At 38.3% G+C, this 19,288-nt stretch overlaps 4 protein-coding genes across 5 annotated transcripts; all 4 read left to right on the top strand.

Moving 5' to 3' along the window:
* Positions 1 to 585: 585 nt before the first annotated feature.
* Positions 586 to 1,089, top strand: LOC137728491 (putative germin-like protein 2-1). The gene has a single exon (XM_068467266.1). It carries the CDS (start codon positions 586 to 588, stop codon positions 1,087 to 1,089), a length of 504 nt encoding a protein of 167 aa, XP_068323367.1.
* A 1,569-nt stretch (positions 1,090 to 2,658) lies between these two features.
* Positions 2,659 to 6,541, top strand: LOC137730242 (uncharacterized). Its single transcript, XM_068469306.1, has 5 exons — positions 2,659 to 3,186; positions 3,619 to 3,831; positions 4,371 to 4,519; positions 4,608 to 4,676; positions 4,767 to 6,541. Exons 1-5 carry the CDS (start codon positions 2,986 to 2,988, stop codon positions 6,400 to 6,402), a joined length of 2,268 nt encoding a protein of 755 aa, XP_068325407.1. The 5' UTR covers positions 2,659 to 2,985; the 3' UTR covers positions 6,403 to 6,541.
* A 1,008-nt stretch (positions 6,542 to 7,549) lies between these two features.
* LOC137729001 (histidinol dehydrogenase, chloroplastic-like) lies at positions 7,550 to 12,649 on the top strand. Of its 2 annotated transcripts, none has more exons than XM_068467817.1 (15): positions 7,550 to 7,676; positions 7,862 to 7,967; positions 8,507 to 8,628; positions 8,761 to 8,813; positions 8,953 to 9,025; positions 9,103 to 9,204; positions 9,272 to 9,373; positions 9,498 to 9,569; positions 9,641 to 9,703; positions 9,778 to 9,819; positions 10,072 to 10,131; positions 10,257 to 10,367; positions 10,709 to 10,879; positions 11,634 to 11,724; positions 11,994 to 12,649. In XM_068467817.1, exons 1-15 carry the CDS (start codon positions 7,590 to 7,592, stop codon positions 12,269 to 12,271), a joined length of 1,533 nt encoding a protein of 510 aa, XP_068323918.1. In that variant the 5' UTR covers positions 7,550 to 7,589; the 3' UTR covers positions 12,272 to 12,649. The 2 variants fall into 2 exon arrangements, with proteins under 2 accessions (XP_068323918.1, XP_068323919.1); XM_068467818.1 differs by having other exon boundaries at positions 7,563 to 7,676; positions 7,828 to 7,967.
* A 723-nt stretch (positions 12,650 to 13,372) lies between these two features.
* On the top strand, positions 13,373 to 19,142 carry LOC137727645 (coatomer subunit alpha-1-like). The gene is made up of 4 exons (XM_068466469.1): positions 13,373 to 13,671; positions 13,860 to 14,090; positions 14,508 to 15,002; positions 15,847 to 19,142. The coding sequence occupies exons 2-4, from the start codon at positions 13,883 to 13,885 to the stop codon at positions 18,795 to 18,797; spliced, it is 3,654 nt and encodes a 1,217-aa protein (XP_068322570.1). The 5' UTR covers positions 13,373 to 13,671; positions 13,860 to 13,882; the 3' UTR covers positions 18,798 to 19,142.
* Positions 19,143 to 19,288: the final 146 nt, after the last annotated feature.

Here is a 19,288-nt window from a genome sequence, read left to right as displayed (position 1 = left end):
TGGTTAATGAATCATGATTATCAGGATTTGTTTAACTAATGAAATATTTGTTTTGAAACAAGCGATATTTTATGTTAAATTAATTTAAACTGCAGGCAGAGTGTCGAACTTATACTGGTTAGTACATATTTTTCTCACGTCTATGCTACAATAATGTATATTAATTTCCATATCCTTCTTTTTACTGACTTAGGGAAATCTGGCCGGTGTTTGCAAACGGAGAAAGAAAAAAGGCGATATATATACCTGATAATCTATCTAACCATTTCAGCCTCAGCCTCGTATGGTCTGTAAACCCTAGACAGAGACGCCTCCCATTTGATATAATTGTAACTTTAGTATGTATATTTAGCATGGAACGTATGTTACTTTGGAGCCAAGTCAATCAGATAGGACTCGGATAATTTAGCATAAAGCTTTGGCTTGATATAACACGTACTATATATATGCATGTTGATTAGTATTTTGGAAACCAAAGGGAAACGTTCAATTCCCTCACCTCTCTTCCAATCCTTTCAATCTCTCATTTGCAGTAACTTCATATAGAAGTAAATATAATCTCATACAAGAAGTTGAATTACTAAGATGGCAAGCCAAATACTGCTATTGACTACTCTCCTAGCCATAACATGTTCTCTGGTTGTTGCTTTTGAGCCTAGCCCGTTGCAGGATTTCTGCATTGCTAACGCTACTAGCCTAGGTTTGTCCTCGGCATCTCACTCGCTCTACGCACCAATCGGTGTTATCCAACCCCACACTCATCCTCGTGCCACCGAGATTTTGACAGTCTTAAAAGGCAAGCTCAACGTTGGCCTTGTGACCTCAAGCCCCGAGAACAAGCTCATCTCGAAGGTCCTTAAGAAGGGTGATGTGTTGTTTTTCCCTGCTGGGCTAGTTCACTATCAGCAAAACCTGGGTTCTGGAACTGCCATTGCTCTATCTTATTTGAGCAGCCAAAACCCTAAACATCATGCTGTGTTTGGATCCAAACCTGCCATTTCTGAGGATGTTCTTGCCAAATCTTTTCAGGTCGACAAATCCCTAATAACGATCATCCCTCAGTTTGTACCTTGTGTTTGCATCTTGTGATTTGTAGAAGAAAATGTGCACTACAGACACCGTGAAATTGAATTGTTTTATATGAAATTTTTTCATATTTTGATTCATGTTTAGTGACCCTTGTAAAAGTGCATCGAGAAGGCAGGTGATTCAAATTGCAAGAGAAAATCGAAAACCAAATAAACTCAAAACAACGTAGCAAGAAAATAAAACAGAACAAAAATCATTTGTTTAGATTTAATTTCTCTAATTTTAGGTTTAGTATCATTACTTTTGTGTTTAAAATTGAGTTATAAGAAATTTTGCACGATAAAGTACATTTTGTAGAATAGAAAGGTGATAATTTAGTGTTGTGTGAAGATAAAAATCCACTGACAATAAGGATCAGGAGAGGATCGGTGGGACACTATCAATTTTCACTCGTAACTCGAGTACATATTACCGATCCTTATCTGAAAAAATTGATGCCATAACACCAATCCTCCATTTCTTTAATCTTTTTTTTGGATTTTTGTTTTATTTCTATTTTATTACCATAGCATCAAATTATCATCGTCATATTCCACAAAATGTATATTTCGGGGTAAAATTTCTTATTATTAGAGACATGATATAAATGATACTACGCACGTGTGTGGTAAGAGATTGAGGGTTAGGGGTGGGCATAAAAACCACAAAACCACATCGAACCATATGAAAAAAAAAACCGAAAAGTACCGCGTTGAATGGAAAAGTCAACTTTAAGTCAAAAATCGAACATGACCGATTCTGGTTTCGGTTTCCAAGGAACAAGAACCGATCGAAACCAAATGGAAACCTTTCATTAATAATAAATTAATTAATTACGTGTGTGTAGGTTGAAAAATTAGTTTCACCAAGTTACAAAGCAGTGAATCCATCATAATTAGAGCTCACCCACCCTCAAATGTTTTTGCTTGCTGTTGTTGCTGTTGCTACTGCCAATATCAGGAGACTAAGGATGCTTAAGTTCTTGATTTTTTTTTTGTTTGCTGACCAACCAATGCATATTTCTTTTAATTGTCTCTTTAAGTTCTTGATTTTTTTTTTGTTTGCTGACCAACCAATGCATATTTCTTTTAATTGTCTCTTTTTGTTAACTTGGTGCCACTGCCAAAGACATTTGCATTAAAAAGGATTTGTGTTGTATGCAACTTTATATAATCGTTTTAGAAGACGTATGTGAATGCATGATGAGTTGGTGTTCAATAATTTAGTACTCGAAACCGTAAACTGACAAGAACCAAATCTGAACCGTTATAGATCGAACCGTACAATTCTAATAATAAATTTAAGCGAAACCGCATCAAACCGAACAGATAGTATTTTCTGTTTCCGATTCCAGTTTAAATGTGGAATCGCATCGAACCGTACTGTACGTACTGTACCCACTGAGGGTGGCATTACTCAACTTTCATATGTGCGCCAAACACACGTGTGAACCGTCCCTAATCCCAACGGCTAGTAATTATAATTAAACGGCTAATTTTCCTTTTTATTTTCTTTTTGAAAACGAATAAACGGCCAATTTTCTTTCTCTCAATTCTCAATCCACCTTCTCTCACCTTTCTGCTTTTTTCTTCCCTTTCTGCTTTTTTCTTCCACTTTCTCTGTGATTTTCTCTCACTTTCCCATCGATCCCCAGGTAACCAATAACAATATAAACAGTTCACCGCAAGGCAAACTAACTGGTTTTCCTCACCTCTCTCTCTCTCTCCAAAACCGATTTCTCGCTCTATCAAGAAACGCGTCTGAAAATTTTCCCAAGAAAGTGACGCGTCCTTCCGGCTACCAAAAAACCCTTTCTTGGAGATATTCACAAAAAGGGTCTCAGGATTTTCCCGAGAAAGTGATATTTTTCTGGGTGATTTCATAGATTTTGTTTCGTAGTAATACTGTAATAGGACAATGTGGACCAGAGACAAGAACTTTGGCACAAGAGGCTTCTCGACGCCGCCTGCGACATGGAAGACGGCGCCGCCAACCCCTCCGGCGTTGCCGATGTCAGAGAGGAAGAGAATGTCGCCTTCGGACAAAGATGATCTTTTTCGCGTTGTGCATAAAGTACCTGCCGGCGATTCTCCCTACGTCAGAGCCAAACAAGTTCAGGTAAGAAAGTTTGAACTTTTATTATGGGTAATTTGGTATAAATTTTCTTATGGGTTTTATTTTTCAAAATTAGCTACTGTTCTTCTTTCTTGTTCATTGGTTACCCCTGATGATTTTTTTTCCTGGAAAGTAAGAATTTAGATGCCAATTTTGTTCCTTAAATTGGTGGAAATTATATTGGAATATCTTTCTTGCAATTTGTTAAGATAAAAAAAAGAAGTGAATAATTAAGTTTTTTGTTCTTGTGAAATTGGTTGTTTTCTTACTGCGATTACCTTAGAGTTGCAGACAAAAGTTACTAGGTTTTGGGTATACAAAGTAGAAGGTAGCCGTTTTGATTTTTTCTGGTTGATATAAATTGCATGATCAAGGTTCTTTTATTTTTCCTCACTGTTATATGTATTTGATTGACTTGCATTTCTTCGAATGCAGTTGATAGACAAGGATCCAGGCAAAGCCATATCCCTCTTCTGGGCAGCTATAAATGCCGGGGATCGAGTTGATAGTGCCTTGAAAGACATGGCAGTTGTGATGAAACAATTGGATCGAGCGGAGGAGGCTATTGAAGCTATCAAATCTTTTCGTCATCTCTGCCCGTATGATTCTCAGGAATCTCTTAACAATGTGTTAGTTGAACTGTACAAGGTAAAGCACCTCCATTTCTACGACAAATTACTTATATTTTGTTATCTCCTTGTTTGAATACGCAGTTGCAACTCAATCATGGTAGGAGATGCAAACGTATTTTACACATGATATGCAAGACTTTAAGAAAGATTAGTGCTCAAATGTGAGTTGATAGTAGGAACTTTAGAAGTCTAGAACTAGGTTACAATTTTTCTTGTGATATGTTGAGGCAACTAAGAGGCTAAAAGTAGGCCTTCTTGTAACTTTTCTAGGCAGACTTGCAGTGTAAATTAAACATCGGAAATTCCTCTCTCGTGGCCCTTTTATTTGCTCCCTTTCACTTTTCTCTCCTGTTTTATATCGGTAGAATATATGTATGGTAGTTTATCAACAATGTATTTATTTCTAGAATGCCTTAGCATCTATTTCTACATCGTACTGCTGAATATTCTATCATAATTTCGAGGTATATCAACCTGTTGCAATAAGGTTATCGCAATTGCATATGCTTCTCTTTGTGCGTGTCTGTGTATGTTTATCATTTATCGGTTTTGCAGAGGTCAGGAAGGATTGAAGAAGAGATTGAATTGCTCGAGGCCAAATTGAAACACATTGACGAAGGTATAGCTTTTTGTGGAAGGAGGACAAAGACTGCAAGAGCTCAGGGGAGGAAGGTTCAAATTACTGTTGAACAAGAGAGAGCAAGGTGAAATACGCTGCTTTTCTCATTCTTCTTACTAATTGGTCCCCAAAGTTCTGCATAATTAGATGACTTCGGTTCTCTATCAATGCAGAATACTAGGGAACTTGGCCTGGGCTTACTTGCAGAAAGGTGATTACAAAACTGCTGAAGAGTATTACTTGTAAGTTTCTGCACATCCTGCTTTATATTCCTACGTGTGAAACGATGTATTTTTATATATGTATATGATCTGTTCCGTAAAAAATCTCAGGAAAGCTCTGTCATTGGAACCGGATAAGAACAAGCAATGCAATTTAGCAATCTGCTTGATGCACATGAACAGGTTTACAGAAGCAAAACATCTGCTTCAAGTTGTAAGAGATTCATCTGGAAATAAACCAATGGATGAATCTTATGCCAAGTCTTTTGAGCGTGCTTATCAAATGCTGACCGAACTAGAGGCACAATCAGTTTTAAGACCAATTCAACAGGATGGAAGATCTTACATGTTCTCCAGAAGGCGGGCAGATGGACGCGAAGAAGAGAATCTATCTGTTGATCAATGGAAGAAAGATCGTTATTTCAAAAACCTGTGTGAGAGCAGGTCTAGTTTTTCCAGCAGAATGAAGGATAATCAGGGTGGTACAGTGGGAGCAGAAACAACTCCAAATGCTAAGACATATTTTTCTCCAGCTCCTGCTATATGGGATCCAGAAGTTCAATTTTCACAACCAAGAAGATCTCCTTGGGGATTTAATGGTGGACATCCGAGGAGGGAACTCTCATTCGACGGATGTCTAAAAACAGAAAACGTGCGAGCACATGCTGTTCAAAGTCTCAATGAAGATTTGCCAGCTTCAACTGTTGGAAAGTCAGAAGTCGCAGTTCACAACTCGGTGTCTAGGTTGTCTTCACCAATTAGCAGAGATTTGAGGAGGCCCCAAGGAGGTGTAGCAGCACGATCTGTTCTGCAACCTATGTCAAGCGGAAATTGGAAGGGTACCTCTCGGGCGAGTGATTGCTGTTTCCAACTGAAAGATAAAGAAACTGTGGTCAGTTCTGCCCAGAATACTGTGAACGGAGACTGGAGAAAGGGCAGCTGGGAAAACGGCGGTATCAAGAAATCTGCAGAACCACAAATAGGTGTAGCGGCACGATCTGTTCTGCAACCTATGTCAAGTGGAAATTGGAAGGGTACCTCTTGGGTGAGTGATGGCTGTTTCCAACTGAAAGATAAAACAACTGTGGTCAGTTCTTCCCAGAATACTGTGAACGGAGACTGGAGAAGGGGCAGCTGGGAAAACGGTGGTATGAAGAAATCTGCAGAACCACAAATGGCAGGTGAAAATGCAAAAGCACTGGATATTGTCATTGATGAAGGTCAGAATCAGAGCTCTGATACAACTGTTTTAGGCAGCATGGAACCGATTGTTGTGGAAGGCTGCTTCCGAGAGAACAGTTCTGGTGAAATAGATGAGGTCCAGCAACCCGTAGCAGAAAATCAAAAGCAGGGTCCTGATCTTTTAATGTACAGTTGTGGTAAGAAAAGTTGGGCAGATATGGCTGAAGAAGAAGAACAAGAGTTGTTTAACGGAAGCACCGAATACTTTGACTTTAACAACGAAAACCTCAACTGTAACATACCCTCTGAAAGTCCTTGTCTGCAAACACAAGTGAAAAGTCTGGGCTCAAAGCTTGAGTCAGTTGATCTTAAAGACAAAAATGTTATATCCGGAAATGCTGGTTCACCAAGGAATTCTGCAGTGCGCCGTTCTTTGCGATTTGATCAGCAGCAGGATCGAGAATCAGTAGATTACATCAGTTTATCATCCCCAGTTCCCAAGGCGGGCAGGAGAAGAAGGTTGCAGAGTTTCCAGGACATAACTGAATTTCAGGATAGTCCATGAGGAATCAGAACCAGTCTTATATAGCAGTACTTGGAGGATTTTTGGAAAATTTTTCAGTCTCTTCTTGTTGTTTCCATCTCAGTGTGATATTTTTGCTTCAAGATTTGTATATGTAAAAGGGTTTTTTTATGATACAAAGTATAAAGGAAGGAAGGTATCAATAACTTGTTGCTTCTTCAATTACTTTGAGGTTATAAATTTTGATATGGATTTACTGCATTCATTATTTGTTTTGAGTCAGCTAATAATTATTTCGTTTTTAGTTTTTAGTTTTTTTTTTTTTTCTTCTTAAAACTACACTGGAGTTAAAGTAGTAGAAATTCATATAGCATAATATACAAAATTTATCATTTGACAAAAAAAAAAAATTAAAAAAAAAAAAATATATATATATATATATACACAAAATGAAAATTGAAAATACAAAAATTGAAAATAAACTTTTAAGTTTTTGCATTATACATTCGCATCCATCTCTCTCTTTTCCCTTTCTCTACTCTTGTCATCCCTCATTTTCTCAATACTTTCCATTTATCTCTAACAGAAAAACTAAAATAAAAATGGTTATCAAACATACCTTTATGTTTGAACCCAATTATTCCAACAGCGATGCTCTCCCGTCATTTTGTCCGGACATTAATCTGAGCCCCCTTGAATTAAATTGACGGTCCAATAATATAACACAACCGTTTTCTTTAATTTCGGTCTGGTTCCGGTTGGTTATAGGCTGAACTCTTAACGCAGTCTCTGGTGAGGGAAGTTTGGGCATGTGGCCCATTAAAACTAAAACCCGGTTTTGTTCTAGCCCACTCCAACTCCGCATTATTAGAGCATCTTCAAAAGATGTGTCAAATTTTAAACATCAAAATGATATTTAATAGCTTATATGACAATTTGATATTTTATGTAATATTTTATTCCACCCGATATGTCAAATAATAATGTTATTTATTAAATTTTTTAATTTTTTGTGAGGTTCAATGATTAACGCAATCAATCAAAAACTTGAAAAACACAACAACATTTATTATATATTATATTAATTTATTAAAAAACTATATAATAAATTTAACATTTGCTTTCAAATTTGACAGTAAAAGAATTTACCATTAATTGACTCAGCGCCACTAGGAAATTGAAAGCTGGAGTTTACTGTCATTTCATAGCTATTTTGGCATCTCCATTGGATGCTCTTGGCTACTAGAACCAGTGGCTGCCCGTACGCTCAGTCAGTCACCCACCGCCGTCGCGCGCGCTTACTTTCCATTTTGCAGGTAAATCTTCAGCTTCTCCTTCTCCCTCTGCCACCACGTGCATAATTTCAAAACTGTCAATTTTCTTTTCGTTTCTTCGCATTTTCTCGCCACCCAAACAGAAAATAAGAGAGAATTTTCTTTTCGCTTTTACATTTGTGTATTAATTTAGCTTGAAGGCGGTTATGATGGACAGTCGGATTCAGTGTTTTAATCGCAGCATCAGCATCAGCAGCAGCAGCTGTTTCATCAAACGACAATTTCATCCGCTCATTGCCGCCCCGAAAACCCGAAATCTTTTTCTCCGACAAGGTATGAATCCATCATTGCTCGGTTTCTTTCGCTGAATTGCGGTTCGTTCCTTTGATTTTGGTGTCAAATTATAATGGTCAGTTGAAAGATTGACATTTTTACTCACATTGAATGTGATTATGTAGTTATTTTCACCATGTATGTCAAATTTCGAGTCAATTCGATATCTCTGAGAGTTCTGTCTGTATTGTATCAAAGTTGGTTTTTTTTCTTATACATTTTTGTAGTAGAGATTGACCCTTCTTGATCGAGTGGATTCGATTTCTGTAACTTTTCTATCTGTATTGTATTTGAGTTAGTATAGTGCTTGTTGATATCAAGTTGACTCGAAATTTGGTAAAACTGCTGTGCACGATTTTAGAGAATTTTTGAAAGCTGGATTGAAAATACGAATCGTACTAAAAGCTATTCAGTGGTTTAAAAACTAAAAAGTTTAAATTTGTTTATGTGCATAAGTGCAAATAAAATTTGCGAAACGTAAGACTTAAGAGGAATTACTACTTCGTTTCTTGATTTACTAAAGTTTACTGTTTGCTCAGGGTTTGCTTGTCAGGGGATAACTTGCTCAATGAAGTCTTACAGGTTATCTGAACTATCCCCACCTGAGGTTGAAAGCCTGAAAGCTCGTCCTCGAATAGATTTTTCTTCAATTTTCAGCACGGTGAGCCTTTCTTTTGTTCCCAAATCCTGACTGTTGTTTAAGAACCTGACAAATTTTTTATCTTTTTTTTTTTTTTTTTCCCGGTTATCTTTGTACATGAACTCAAAAAATGTAGTAGCTATTCTTGGTCAGGTCAACCCTATAGTTGATGAGGTTCGTAAAAGAGGCGATGCTGCAGTTAAGGAGTATGTACTTCATTAATCCTTTTTATTATTTTATGATTTATTATGACTATATATTTATTAACATGCCTTTCTACTCAGCAACTTGACTAATGATTTTTTTGTTGTTTTAATATGCTTTATTTATTTTTCTCTCACACAGGTATACTGCAAAGTTTGACAAAGTTGTACTGGATAACATAGTTGTAGAAGTATCCGAGCTTCCAGATCCTGAGGTATCTCTGTGTAGACATATTTTCTGGATACAAGATATTCATTTTATGTATTGAATTCTGATATTTTTCTTATGCAGCTTGATGCAGTTATTAAAGAAGCATTTGATGTGGCATATGACAATATATATGCATTTCATTTTGCTCAGAAATCAGCTGAGAAAAGTGTCGAGAACATGAAGGTAAGTCCTTATTGCAGCTTGCTTTTTTCTATATACCCAGAGTCTCTAAGCATCCTTAACCATTCAGGGTGTCAAATGTAAACGTGTGGCAAGAAGCATCGGTTCTGTGGGTGTTTATGTTCCAGGAGGAACTGCAGTTTTACCTTCAACAGCTCTGATGCTTTCTGTTGTAAGTTTATCATTTTCGTTGCAAAAGTTGCTTTTGGTCGTGTATCGTCCTTTAATCTTTATCATGGTTCTTTATTATCAAGTCATAAGGATTTGATGGACATATGCTTTATCATGCATATCAGCCTGCACAGATTGCTGGGTGTAAAACTGTTGTTCTCGCAACTCCCCCAAGTCAGGATGGCACCATATGCAAGGTGATTCTTTACAGAATGCATAATGAAAGGATTCCAAAACGAGAGCTGATCATTTATGTTTTGCCCCCCAGGAAGTACTATATTGTGCTAAGAAGGCTGGTGTGACTCACATCCTTAAAGCTGGTGGTGCTCAGGTCTGTAAACACCGAAAACCTACTTATATGTATTTCATCACATACAGTAATCTGATAATTCTTGTGATTTACAGGCGATATCTGCTATGGCTTGGGGTACGCAATCTTGCCCAAAGGTGTTAGTTTCCCTTTTATCTTGTTGTGTTGTTCATAACATCTCCAGATATTTGTGCTGTGCCTTATATTTGTTACCAAATTATTAGCTCATATATTCTGAGCATGATTTATAAAGCAGAGGACTGAAGTTAACTTAGCTATTATGTTGTTATGTTTCTTAGAAATTTCACTTATCTTCTCAATTTTCTCAAAATTGTAAGTCGTAATATTCTGCTCTTCTTTATTTAATTTTTGTTTTCAAATAATTTCAGGTTGAAAAAATATTTGGCCCTGGAAATCAATATGTCACCGCTGCAAAAATGATTCTCCAGGTACAAATACTTCTAAGTTCTTTGCATAACTTCTAGAGAAGCTGAAACATGGGAGTTAAGGGAGATTCATTGCATTTACCATCTTGATTTGACTGCCCCACTTCCCTTTCTGATTTTGTTAACAGAACAGCGAAGCCATGGTTTCAATTGACATGCCTGCGGGCCCTTCGGAAGTTTTGGTCATTGCTGACAAACATGCCAGTCCTGTCCATATAGCTGCTGATTTGCTTTCTCAGGTGCTTCCTTTTTCTGCAATGCCTCTCTTAGTTTATGATTGATCGCTTTCATAATTTAACATTTGGTAGGAGAACTAGGTATTTAGTTTCAACTTGCTACATAATCATACTGGGTATTTTAACTGAATACAATTTAGCCACTTACAGATTTAAAGATTTAGGCTTTGATTCAACTTTAGTCTACTGAAGTGACTTCAAGCTGGATGTTGTAAGATGTATAACGAGGCACATTGTTATTTGTTACAGAACTTTTAGTGCATTATATGAAATATGGATGCTTGATATAGTATTTTGGAATGTTTGTGGCCAACGGGATGCATAACTAACTAAGGCAATTTCAGGCTGAGCATGGTCCTGATAGTCAAGTTGTTCTTGTAGTTGCTGGGGATGGTGTGGATGTTAAAGCTATAGAAGAGGAAATCAGCAAACAGTGCCACAGCCTACCAAGGGCAGAGTTTGCTTCAAAAGCACTGAGCCACAGTTTCACAGTGTTCGCTCGGGATATGGTTGAGGTTTGTCCTTGCATCCTGACATGATATCCCTATCACCAAATTTAGGAAGTCTTTACGTACATCACTGGAATCACATGTGGAAATCGGTAGAGGATAGTGACTAGTGTCACGGTATTTGTAGCATGCAATTCATCTCATCAAATGTTAAATTACCTTGGAGAGGTTGTAGAGTCTACAGAACTCAACGAAAATATCATAGTATGGATAGTCTTGCTTTCTAATTAGATACAGTCTTGCTCTAGTAAGGAGTTGGTAACGTGGCAACTTAAGAAGGTAATTTTGGGTCGTTAGATCTAGGATTAGAACACTCACACTTTAATCTTGGACGTGAAAGGAGAAATAACAGCCTAGGGTTAAGTCCTTAAGTTGCCTCTTTATATTAGTCACTGGAGCTGAATTTTATGTGATTTATGAAATGGTGTCCAAAAGTGCAATGTTTGTTTCAGGATTCCCTTTCCATGGAAAATTAGAATTGCTTTGTTGCTGTCTATTGGTTCAGTTTATTCGGCTCTCAACATTAAAGGTCCTCATTATTTTTGTCCATATTTTATTATCTCAATTGGTGCATTTGATTAAAAGTGTTTCTTTTTAGTATTTTTATGACAACTATTTTGTTCGCTATCGCTTCTTGTAAAACAAAAATGACAACTATTTTTGTATCTGCATGTCTACAAAGCAACATTTTTGTTTACCTGCATGTTGTTTGAGACGTTCTGCGTGATCCTGAAATTAGACATGATGATGGCTGTCTCAGGCAGTCTCGTTTTCAAACTTGTATGCACCCGAGCATCTGATCATCAATGTCCAGGATGCAGAAGAGTGGGAGAGTTTCATTGAAAATGCAGGTATAGTTCTCTTAGCCTGTTACTTGACAGTTGTCCTCCTTTTTGTCTTTCAATTGTGTATCACAATGCTGATCTTTGCTGCCATTTTCCCGATGGTTCCAAACGTTGGTCTACGTGAGTGATTACTGATCACTCATTTGTACTTGTAGTTGTACAGATGAAACTCACTAGCTTCAGCCTTTTTTCCCTCGCCACTACAAAATTTCGATTTTGTTTCTGGCCAATATAAAATAAGTAGATATCTGAACTTTGATATCTTTCGCGTGCAGGTTCTGTATTTTTAGGGCAGTGGACACCGGAGAGTGTGGGAGATTATGCGAGTGGGACGAACCACGTCCTTCCAACATATGGTTATGCGAGGATGTATGGTGGTGTGTCTTTGGACTCATTTCTCAAGTACATGACAGTGCAGTCTTTGACAGAGGAAGGTTTGCTAAAGCTCGGCCCATACGTGGCAACCATGGCCGAAGTTGAGGGACTAGAGGCGCACAAGAGAGCCGTAACCCTTAGACTTAAGGATATCGAAGCCAGGCAGGTCCTAACGTAAGGCAATTTCCGCAGAAGACCATTCACCAAATTTGTTCTCGCCTTCAGGTAAATTGCCCTTTTTCGGAAACACGTACCAGCTAGTATTCGAAACTCTACAATGGTGGAATTTTGATTGTTGTACCATACAGAGGAAAACTGGTGGGTGGAATGAGGGGGACAAAAAAATAGGGATATAACATCGAACTTTGTTGTAGGTTGGTAATGTAAACAATTGAATTATCTTTTCTTCCTTTTGAAGCCATTCCCTTTTCTTTTGTTCCAAATTTGCAATAAATGGTATTAAGACTTTTGATAGATGGAATAATGTTTTACAAGGCTTGTTGCTGTTGACGTGATGCAAGCTGTTCAATGTTTATAACGCTTTTCTTTTTCGTTAGTTGGAAGAAATCGAACCCTTAACTAATTAGTCATGGTCTAGATTCTTTGTCGATCGTTAATGGGCTGTTTGAATAACTATTTCGTTATCAGTTTTTAGTTTTCAAATTTGGCCTTTTTACCTGTTTGTTTTAGTCTTCGTTTTTGAAAATTGAAAGTAGCTACGAAACAAAATTTCAGTTTTTAATTTTTGAAAACGTGAAAACAAAGTTGAAAATAAAATGGTTATCAAACAGCTTCTAAATTAGCAAGCACAGTTTTAATTTGAAAGAAACACGTAACATTTTGTAAAACTCCATATATCAACAAATTGGGAACAAAATGTTTCACATGTCATTTCCACTTAATCATGTTGGTTTCTTTGTAACTCTAGCAAGACTTTTGGTGAAAAAAACAATTGAGACAACACAATATTATGCCTTGCTTTGACCGTCTCGATAGGAGAAATTTAAACACTTCTTATGCATGACTGAACACCTTGAATCGATTGAATTACAAGTTCCTTAATTTGCTCGAACTTTGCTCTAACAGTTGAAAGAAGATTCAATTCAAAGTAGTTTCTTTTGAGAGAGATTCCAATTTTTGTGCATCATTTGCCCCCCATAAAATGAAATAATAAACCCCCAAAAATCAGTATCAAAAGGAATTAAACGTGACCACTGGTCACCTTGTCCAAAAAAAAAAAGAAAAAGTAAAAAGGCTTTTGCTTGAATTCCAAAACGAAAACAGATCTGCGGCAAGGTCATTCACTGCTGCTAGTGACCTCCTCTCTCTCTCTCTCTACCTATCTATCTATGCATTGCGTTTCGATGTCACCAGCCTTTGAATAATTTCACATCTGAATTCCCAGATCTGAATCTCTCTCTCTCTCTCTCTCTCTCTTCCCGAATTTCTTTCGCCTGCTGATTGGTTTCCGAGAAAAGCCGCGAGAAGATTTGTCTGGATCATAGGCGATTTGCTAATCCAATCCACCGTATCGTATCTCTGCTTTGCTAATCAAGAATCCGTATTCCCAGATCTGAGGTATGTTCGCTTTCTCTCTCTGTACTTTCACATGCTGATTGGCTACTGAGAAAATTGATTAGGAAAAAAATGGATAGTTGGATCGAAAGCATTATAAATTGGGGAAATCTGTGGGGTGATTTGTATTCTTGAATTGAGTTTAAATCAATTAGATTGTGCTTGTTTGTTTGATCTTTGATTTCAATTAGGGGCGTTTCGATCGGGATTCGAGATGCTGACGAAATTCGAGACCAAGAGTAATCGGGTGAAAGGGCTGAGCTTTCACCCCAAGCGGCCATGGATCTTGGCCAGTCTCCACAGCGGTGTGATCCAGCTCTGGGATTACCGAATGGGCACTCTCATCGACCGTTTTGACGAGCATGATGGCCCTGTGCGTGGCGTCCATTTCCACTCCTCTCAGCCGCTTTTCGTCTCTGGAGGTATAACGTCACAATTCAATCTTATTTTTGTCTGTTCGTTTGCTATGTGTAGAAATCTGCAAATTTCAGGCACTTGATGTTATAGATTCGATATGAAATGGGAGTAATGTAGTTTATACTGCCTTGTTATTTTGTCACATTGTGTAATGTATGGTCATCTTGCTGAACCTCGCCCGATGCATCCATTAGAATGGTAGTGTAGTTCATTAGGTTCTTCTTGATGCCATGTAGAATCAATCAGATCTGAACTATTTACTCTTATATTATTAATCTGAAAATCAGTACCTCTGTTTTTCCTTACTCTATCAACCTGAGAAGCATTTACTTGTTTGTGAAGTGTTAAGTTATTATGATGGCACTGCCGATTTGGAAGAGAGTCTAGAGAGAAGTAATTGATTGTTTATGCTTAAATGGCAGGGGATGATTACAAGATCAAGGTGTGGAATTACAAGTTGCATAGATGTTTTTTTACACTTCTTGGACACCTTGATTACATCCGAACTGTTCAATTCCATCATGAGTACCCTTGGATTGTCAGTGCAAGTGATGACCAGACAATCAGAATATGGAATTGGCAGTCCCGAACTTGTATTTCTGTGCTCACTGGACACAACCATTATGTTATGTGTGCCTTATTCCATCCAAAGGAGGATCTTGTTGTCTCAGCATCGTTGGATCAAACAGTTCGTGTTTGGGATATTGGTGCCCTCAGGAAAAAGACAGTTGCCCCAGCAGATGACATCCTACGCTTGAGTCAGATGAATGCAGATTTCTTTGGTGGAGTTGATGCTGTTGTGAAGTATGTTTTGGAAGGTCATGATAGGGGTGTGAATTGGGCATCATTTCATCCTACACTCCCTCTAATCGTCTCTGGAGCAGACGATCGACAAGTGAAACTTTGGCGGATGAATGGTATGTCTTTTTTCTTCTATTTCAGTTTTCATGTGAAATAAACAATTTTTAACTGTGCACCTCTCTTAGATTGGTTTTTAACAAGAAACGAAAAAATATTTCTGCATCTGCTTCTTGCTTTCATGTACCAAAATCTCTTCTTTTTTTTATTTTTTATTTTTTATTTTTTTTAAGAAGAAACGAGAATAATTGAAAGACAGTTTGTTATAAAAAAAATTTCTTTAAATTTAAATAGTTGGGAATATTTAAATCGAATTAATTATTTAATTATATCCTTTTTAGATAATAGATTCAGTTGTCGTTATGTCAAACGCAACATGTGTTGGGAAAATATATACCTAAAGACTGATCTTTTAGTCTTTAATCGTCATACTTAGTATCTGCCTTTCTGTAGCAACCAAGCACATGATATAGCAACCGAATTGTCATTTAAATTTTTTCTATTATTATTCTGTCAAATACCAGACATCTATACATATCATTCCCCCTTCTCAGCACCCAAAAGAAAAAAAAGGAAGAACTGAAATTTTTATAGGGTTTAGTTTCACCTCATTAGCTTCTAGAAATTAGGTATGCTAACTTTTGTAAAATTAATTCATGGCCAGTTTCACAAATAATATCATTACCACTGAAAAAGCCACACAATTGCTTTTGGAGATACAACAACAACAAAGCCTTATCCCACTAGATGTACTATGTATTTCTTGTGAAATAGTATGCATGTATAGATTCAGATAATTAGATGTACTATGTATTTCTTGTGAAATAGTATGCATGTATAGATTCAGATAATCATGTTTGGTTGAACTACCAATTGGTAACCTGTTAATCTTTCTGATTTCAGATACAAAGGCTTGGGAAGTGGACACTCTAAGGGGGCACATGAACAATGTATCCTGTGTTCTATTCCATTCAAGGCAGGATATTATTGTGTCCAATTCAGAGGATAGAAGTATCCGAGTCTGGGATGCAACAAAACGGACTGGTCTTCAGACATTTCGTAGGGAGCATGACAGATTCTGGATTCTTTCAGCACATCCTGAAATGAACCTCTTGGCCGCTGGCCATGATAGTGGCATGATTGTCTTCAAATTGGAGAGGGAGCGTCCTGCCTTTTATGTTAGCGGTGATTCAATATACTATGTTAAAGATCGTTTTCTCCGCTTCTATGAGTTCTCTACCCAGAGAGACACTCAGGTTATGCCTATTCGAAGGCCTGGTTCTTCCAACTTGAATCAAGGGGCAAAGACACTATCGTACAGCCCTACAGAAAATGCTGTTTTGATATGTTCAGATGTGGATGGGGGGTCTTATGAACTATACGTTATACCCAAAGATAGCTTTGGTCGGGGTGATACTGCGCAGGAGGCAAAAAGAGGAATTGGAGGCCCAGCTGTGTTCGTGGCTCGAAATAGGTTTGCAGTGCTTGAAAAGAGCTCCAACCAAGTTATAGTTAAAAATCTGAAAAATGAGATTGTCAAGAAGAGTGCCCTACCTATTGTTGCTGATGCAATATTTTATGCTGGAACTGGAAACTTGCTGTGCAGGGCAGAGGACAGAGTCATTATTTTTGACCTGCAGCAGAGAGTTATTGTTGGGGAGCTTCAAACTCCTTTTGTAAGGTATATTGTTTGGTCAAATGACATGGAGAGCATTGCCTTACTGAGCAAACACTCAATTGTCATAGCAAATAAGAAGCTAGTGCATCAGTGCACTCTCCATGAGACAATTCGTGTAAAGAGTGGAGCTTGGGATGACAATGGCGTCTTCATATATACAACCTTGAACCACATCAAATACTGCCTTCCTAATGGGGATAGTGGAATCATCAGGACCCTCGACGTTCCTGTATATATAACAAAAGTGTATGGAAACACCATACATTGCTTGGATCGAGATGGGAAGAACTGTGCCATTGTTGTTGATGCAACAGAATATGTTTTCAAGTTATCCTTACTGAAGAAGAGGTATGACCAGGTTATGAGCATGATAAGGAGTTCTGAGCTCTGTGGCCAGGCCATGATTGCATATCTACAGCAGAAAGGTTTCCCTGAGGTTGCCCTTCATTTTGTGAAGGATGAGAGGACTCGCTTCAACTTGGCACTAGGGAGCGGGAACATCCAGATTGCTGTTGCTTCTGCCAAGGAAATTGATGAGAAAGATCACTGGTATCGATTGGGAGTGGAGGCCCTTCGTCAGGGTAATGCAGGCATTGTAGAATACGCATATCAGAGGACAAAGAATTTTGAGAGGCTATCATTCTTATATCTTGTGACTGGAAACTTGGATAAATTGTCCAAAATGTTGAAAATTGCTGAAGTCAAGAATGATGTGATGGGCCAGTTCCACAATGCTTTATATTTAGGTGACATCAGAGAGCGTGTTAAGATCTTGGAGAATGCAGGTCATTTACCTCTTGCTTATAGCACAGCTGTAATTCATGGGCTCCATGATATTGCTGAACGTTTGGCGGCTGAACTGGGAGATAATGTTCCTGTTTTACCCAAGGTGAAATCTCCGTCTCTTTTGTTACCACCAACGCCAATCATCTGCGGAGGAGATTGGCCCTTGTTGAGGGTCACGAGAGGAATATTTGAGGGTGGTCTTGATAATGTGGGCAAGAATGTTGAGGAAGATTATGAAGAGGCTGCAGATGCTGATTGGGGAGAGGAGTTGGATCTTGTTGACGTGGACAATATTCCAAATGGAGACATCAGTGCAGTGCTGGATGATGAGGAAGCACGCGAGGAAAATGAGGAGGGAGGATGGGATCTTGAAGATCTTGAACTTCCACCTGAGATTGATACTCCAAAAACTGCCAGCAATGCCCGTTCTTCTGTGTTTGTTGCCCCAACTCCGGGTATGCCTGTAAGCCAAATCTGGTCCCAGAAATCATCTCTTGCTGCTGAACATGTTTCCGCTGGGAATTTCGATATTGCAATGCGTTTGTTGAGCAGGCAGCTGGGTGTACAGAACTTTGATCCCTTGAGACAATTATTTCTCGATTTACACATGGGCAGTCATACGTATCTACGTGCCTTCTCGGCAGCTCCTGTGCTCACTGTGGCCATTGAGAGGGGATGGAGTGAATCAGCTACACCTAATGTTAGGGGTCCTCCTGCTCTTGTATTTAAATTCTCAGAGCTAGAAGAGAAGCTTAAGGCGGGTTACAAGGCCACAACCCAAGGGAAATTTGCTGATGCTTTACGTCTTCTCCTTGGTATTCTGCATACTATTCCTCTGATCGTTGTTGATTCAAGGAGAGAGGTTGATGAAGTAAAAGAATTAATTATCATTGTAAAGGAGTATGTTCTGGGTTTGAAGATGGAGATTAAGAGGAAGGAACTTAAAGGCGATCCGGTTCGCCAACAGGAGCTAGCGGCTTACTTCACCCACTGCAACCTTCAGATGCCTCACTTGAGACTTGCATTACTAAATGCCATGAGTGTTTGCTACAAGGCTGGTAATCTCAACACGGCAGCTAACTTTGCCAGGCGACTTTTGGAAACCAACCCCACCATTGAAAACCATGCAAAGACTGCAAGACAAATCCTGCAAGCTGCCGAAAAGAACATGACTGATGCAACCCAGCTAAACTATGATTTCAGAAACCCATTTGTGGTTTGCGGGGCAACATATGTGCCTATTTACCGTGGACAGAAGGATGTGTCATGCCCATACTGCAGTTCTCGGTTTGTTCCGGACCAGGAAGGGAAGCTCTGTACTGTTTGTGATCTTTCAGTGGTTGGATCAGATGCATCTGGTTTGCTCTGTTCTCCTACCCAGATAAGATGATCTCCTGCTGCTCAAGTGGGAGCAAATTTTCCAACCTTCAAATCCGACAACGGTTATGTTAGTTTTCTCATCTCCTTGAGCAGGGTTTCTATGTTAAAGAACGCAATTTGATTAGGTTGTGTGCTTCTCTTGTATTTCTATTTCAAATTTTATGTCAAGGTACGTGATCGTGATTTCGCTGTAATGAACAGGTTGAGCATTTTGGTCTAGGCGATTCTTGTGACTTTTGAAAATAAACAAATTAGATTGAGTTGGTAGATTACTTGCCTTTCCAGAGATTTGTGACTTTGAAATCTCATATATTGTAGACACCATTTTCGTGTTAAAACTTGTTTTTGAATTCCATCCGAGAAATGTCAATCTGCCTGAATTTTGAATATGTTGTGTTTGGAATGTATTTCATTTCTTGTGCGCCTGAGTAACTTTCTGTGATCATCTTCATAACATAAAGAGCAAAGAATCATCCGATATCAAGCATAAAGAGCAAAGAA

This window comes from Pyrus communis, chromosome 3 (genome assembly GCF_963583255.1).
Source record: "Pyrus communis chromosome 3, drPyrComm1.1, whole genome shotgun sequence".
In the NCBI taxonomy this organism is placed as follows: domain Eukaryota; kingdom Viridiplantae; phylum Streptophyta; class Magnoliopsida; order Rosales; family Rosaceae; genus Pyrus; species Pyrus communis.
This window is presented reverse-complemented; position numbering and strand designations above follow the sequence as displayed.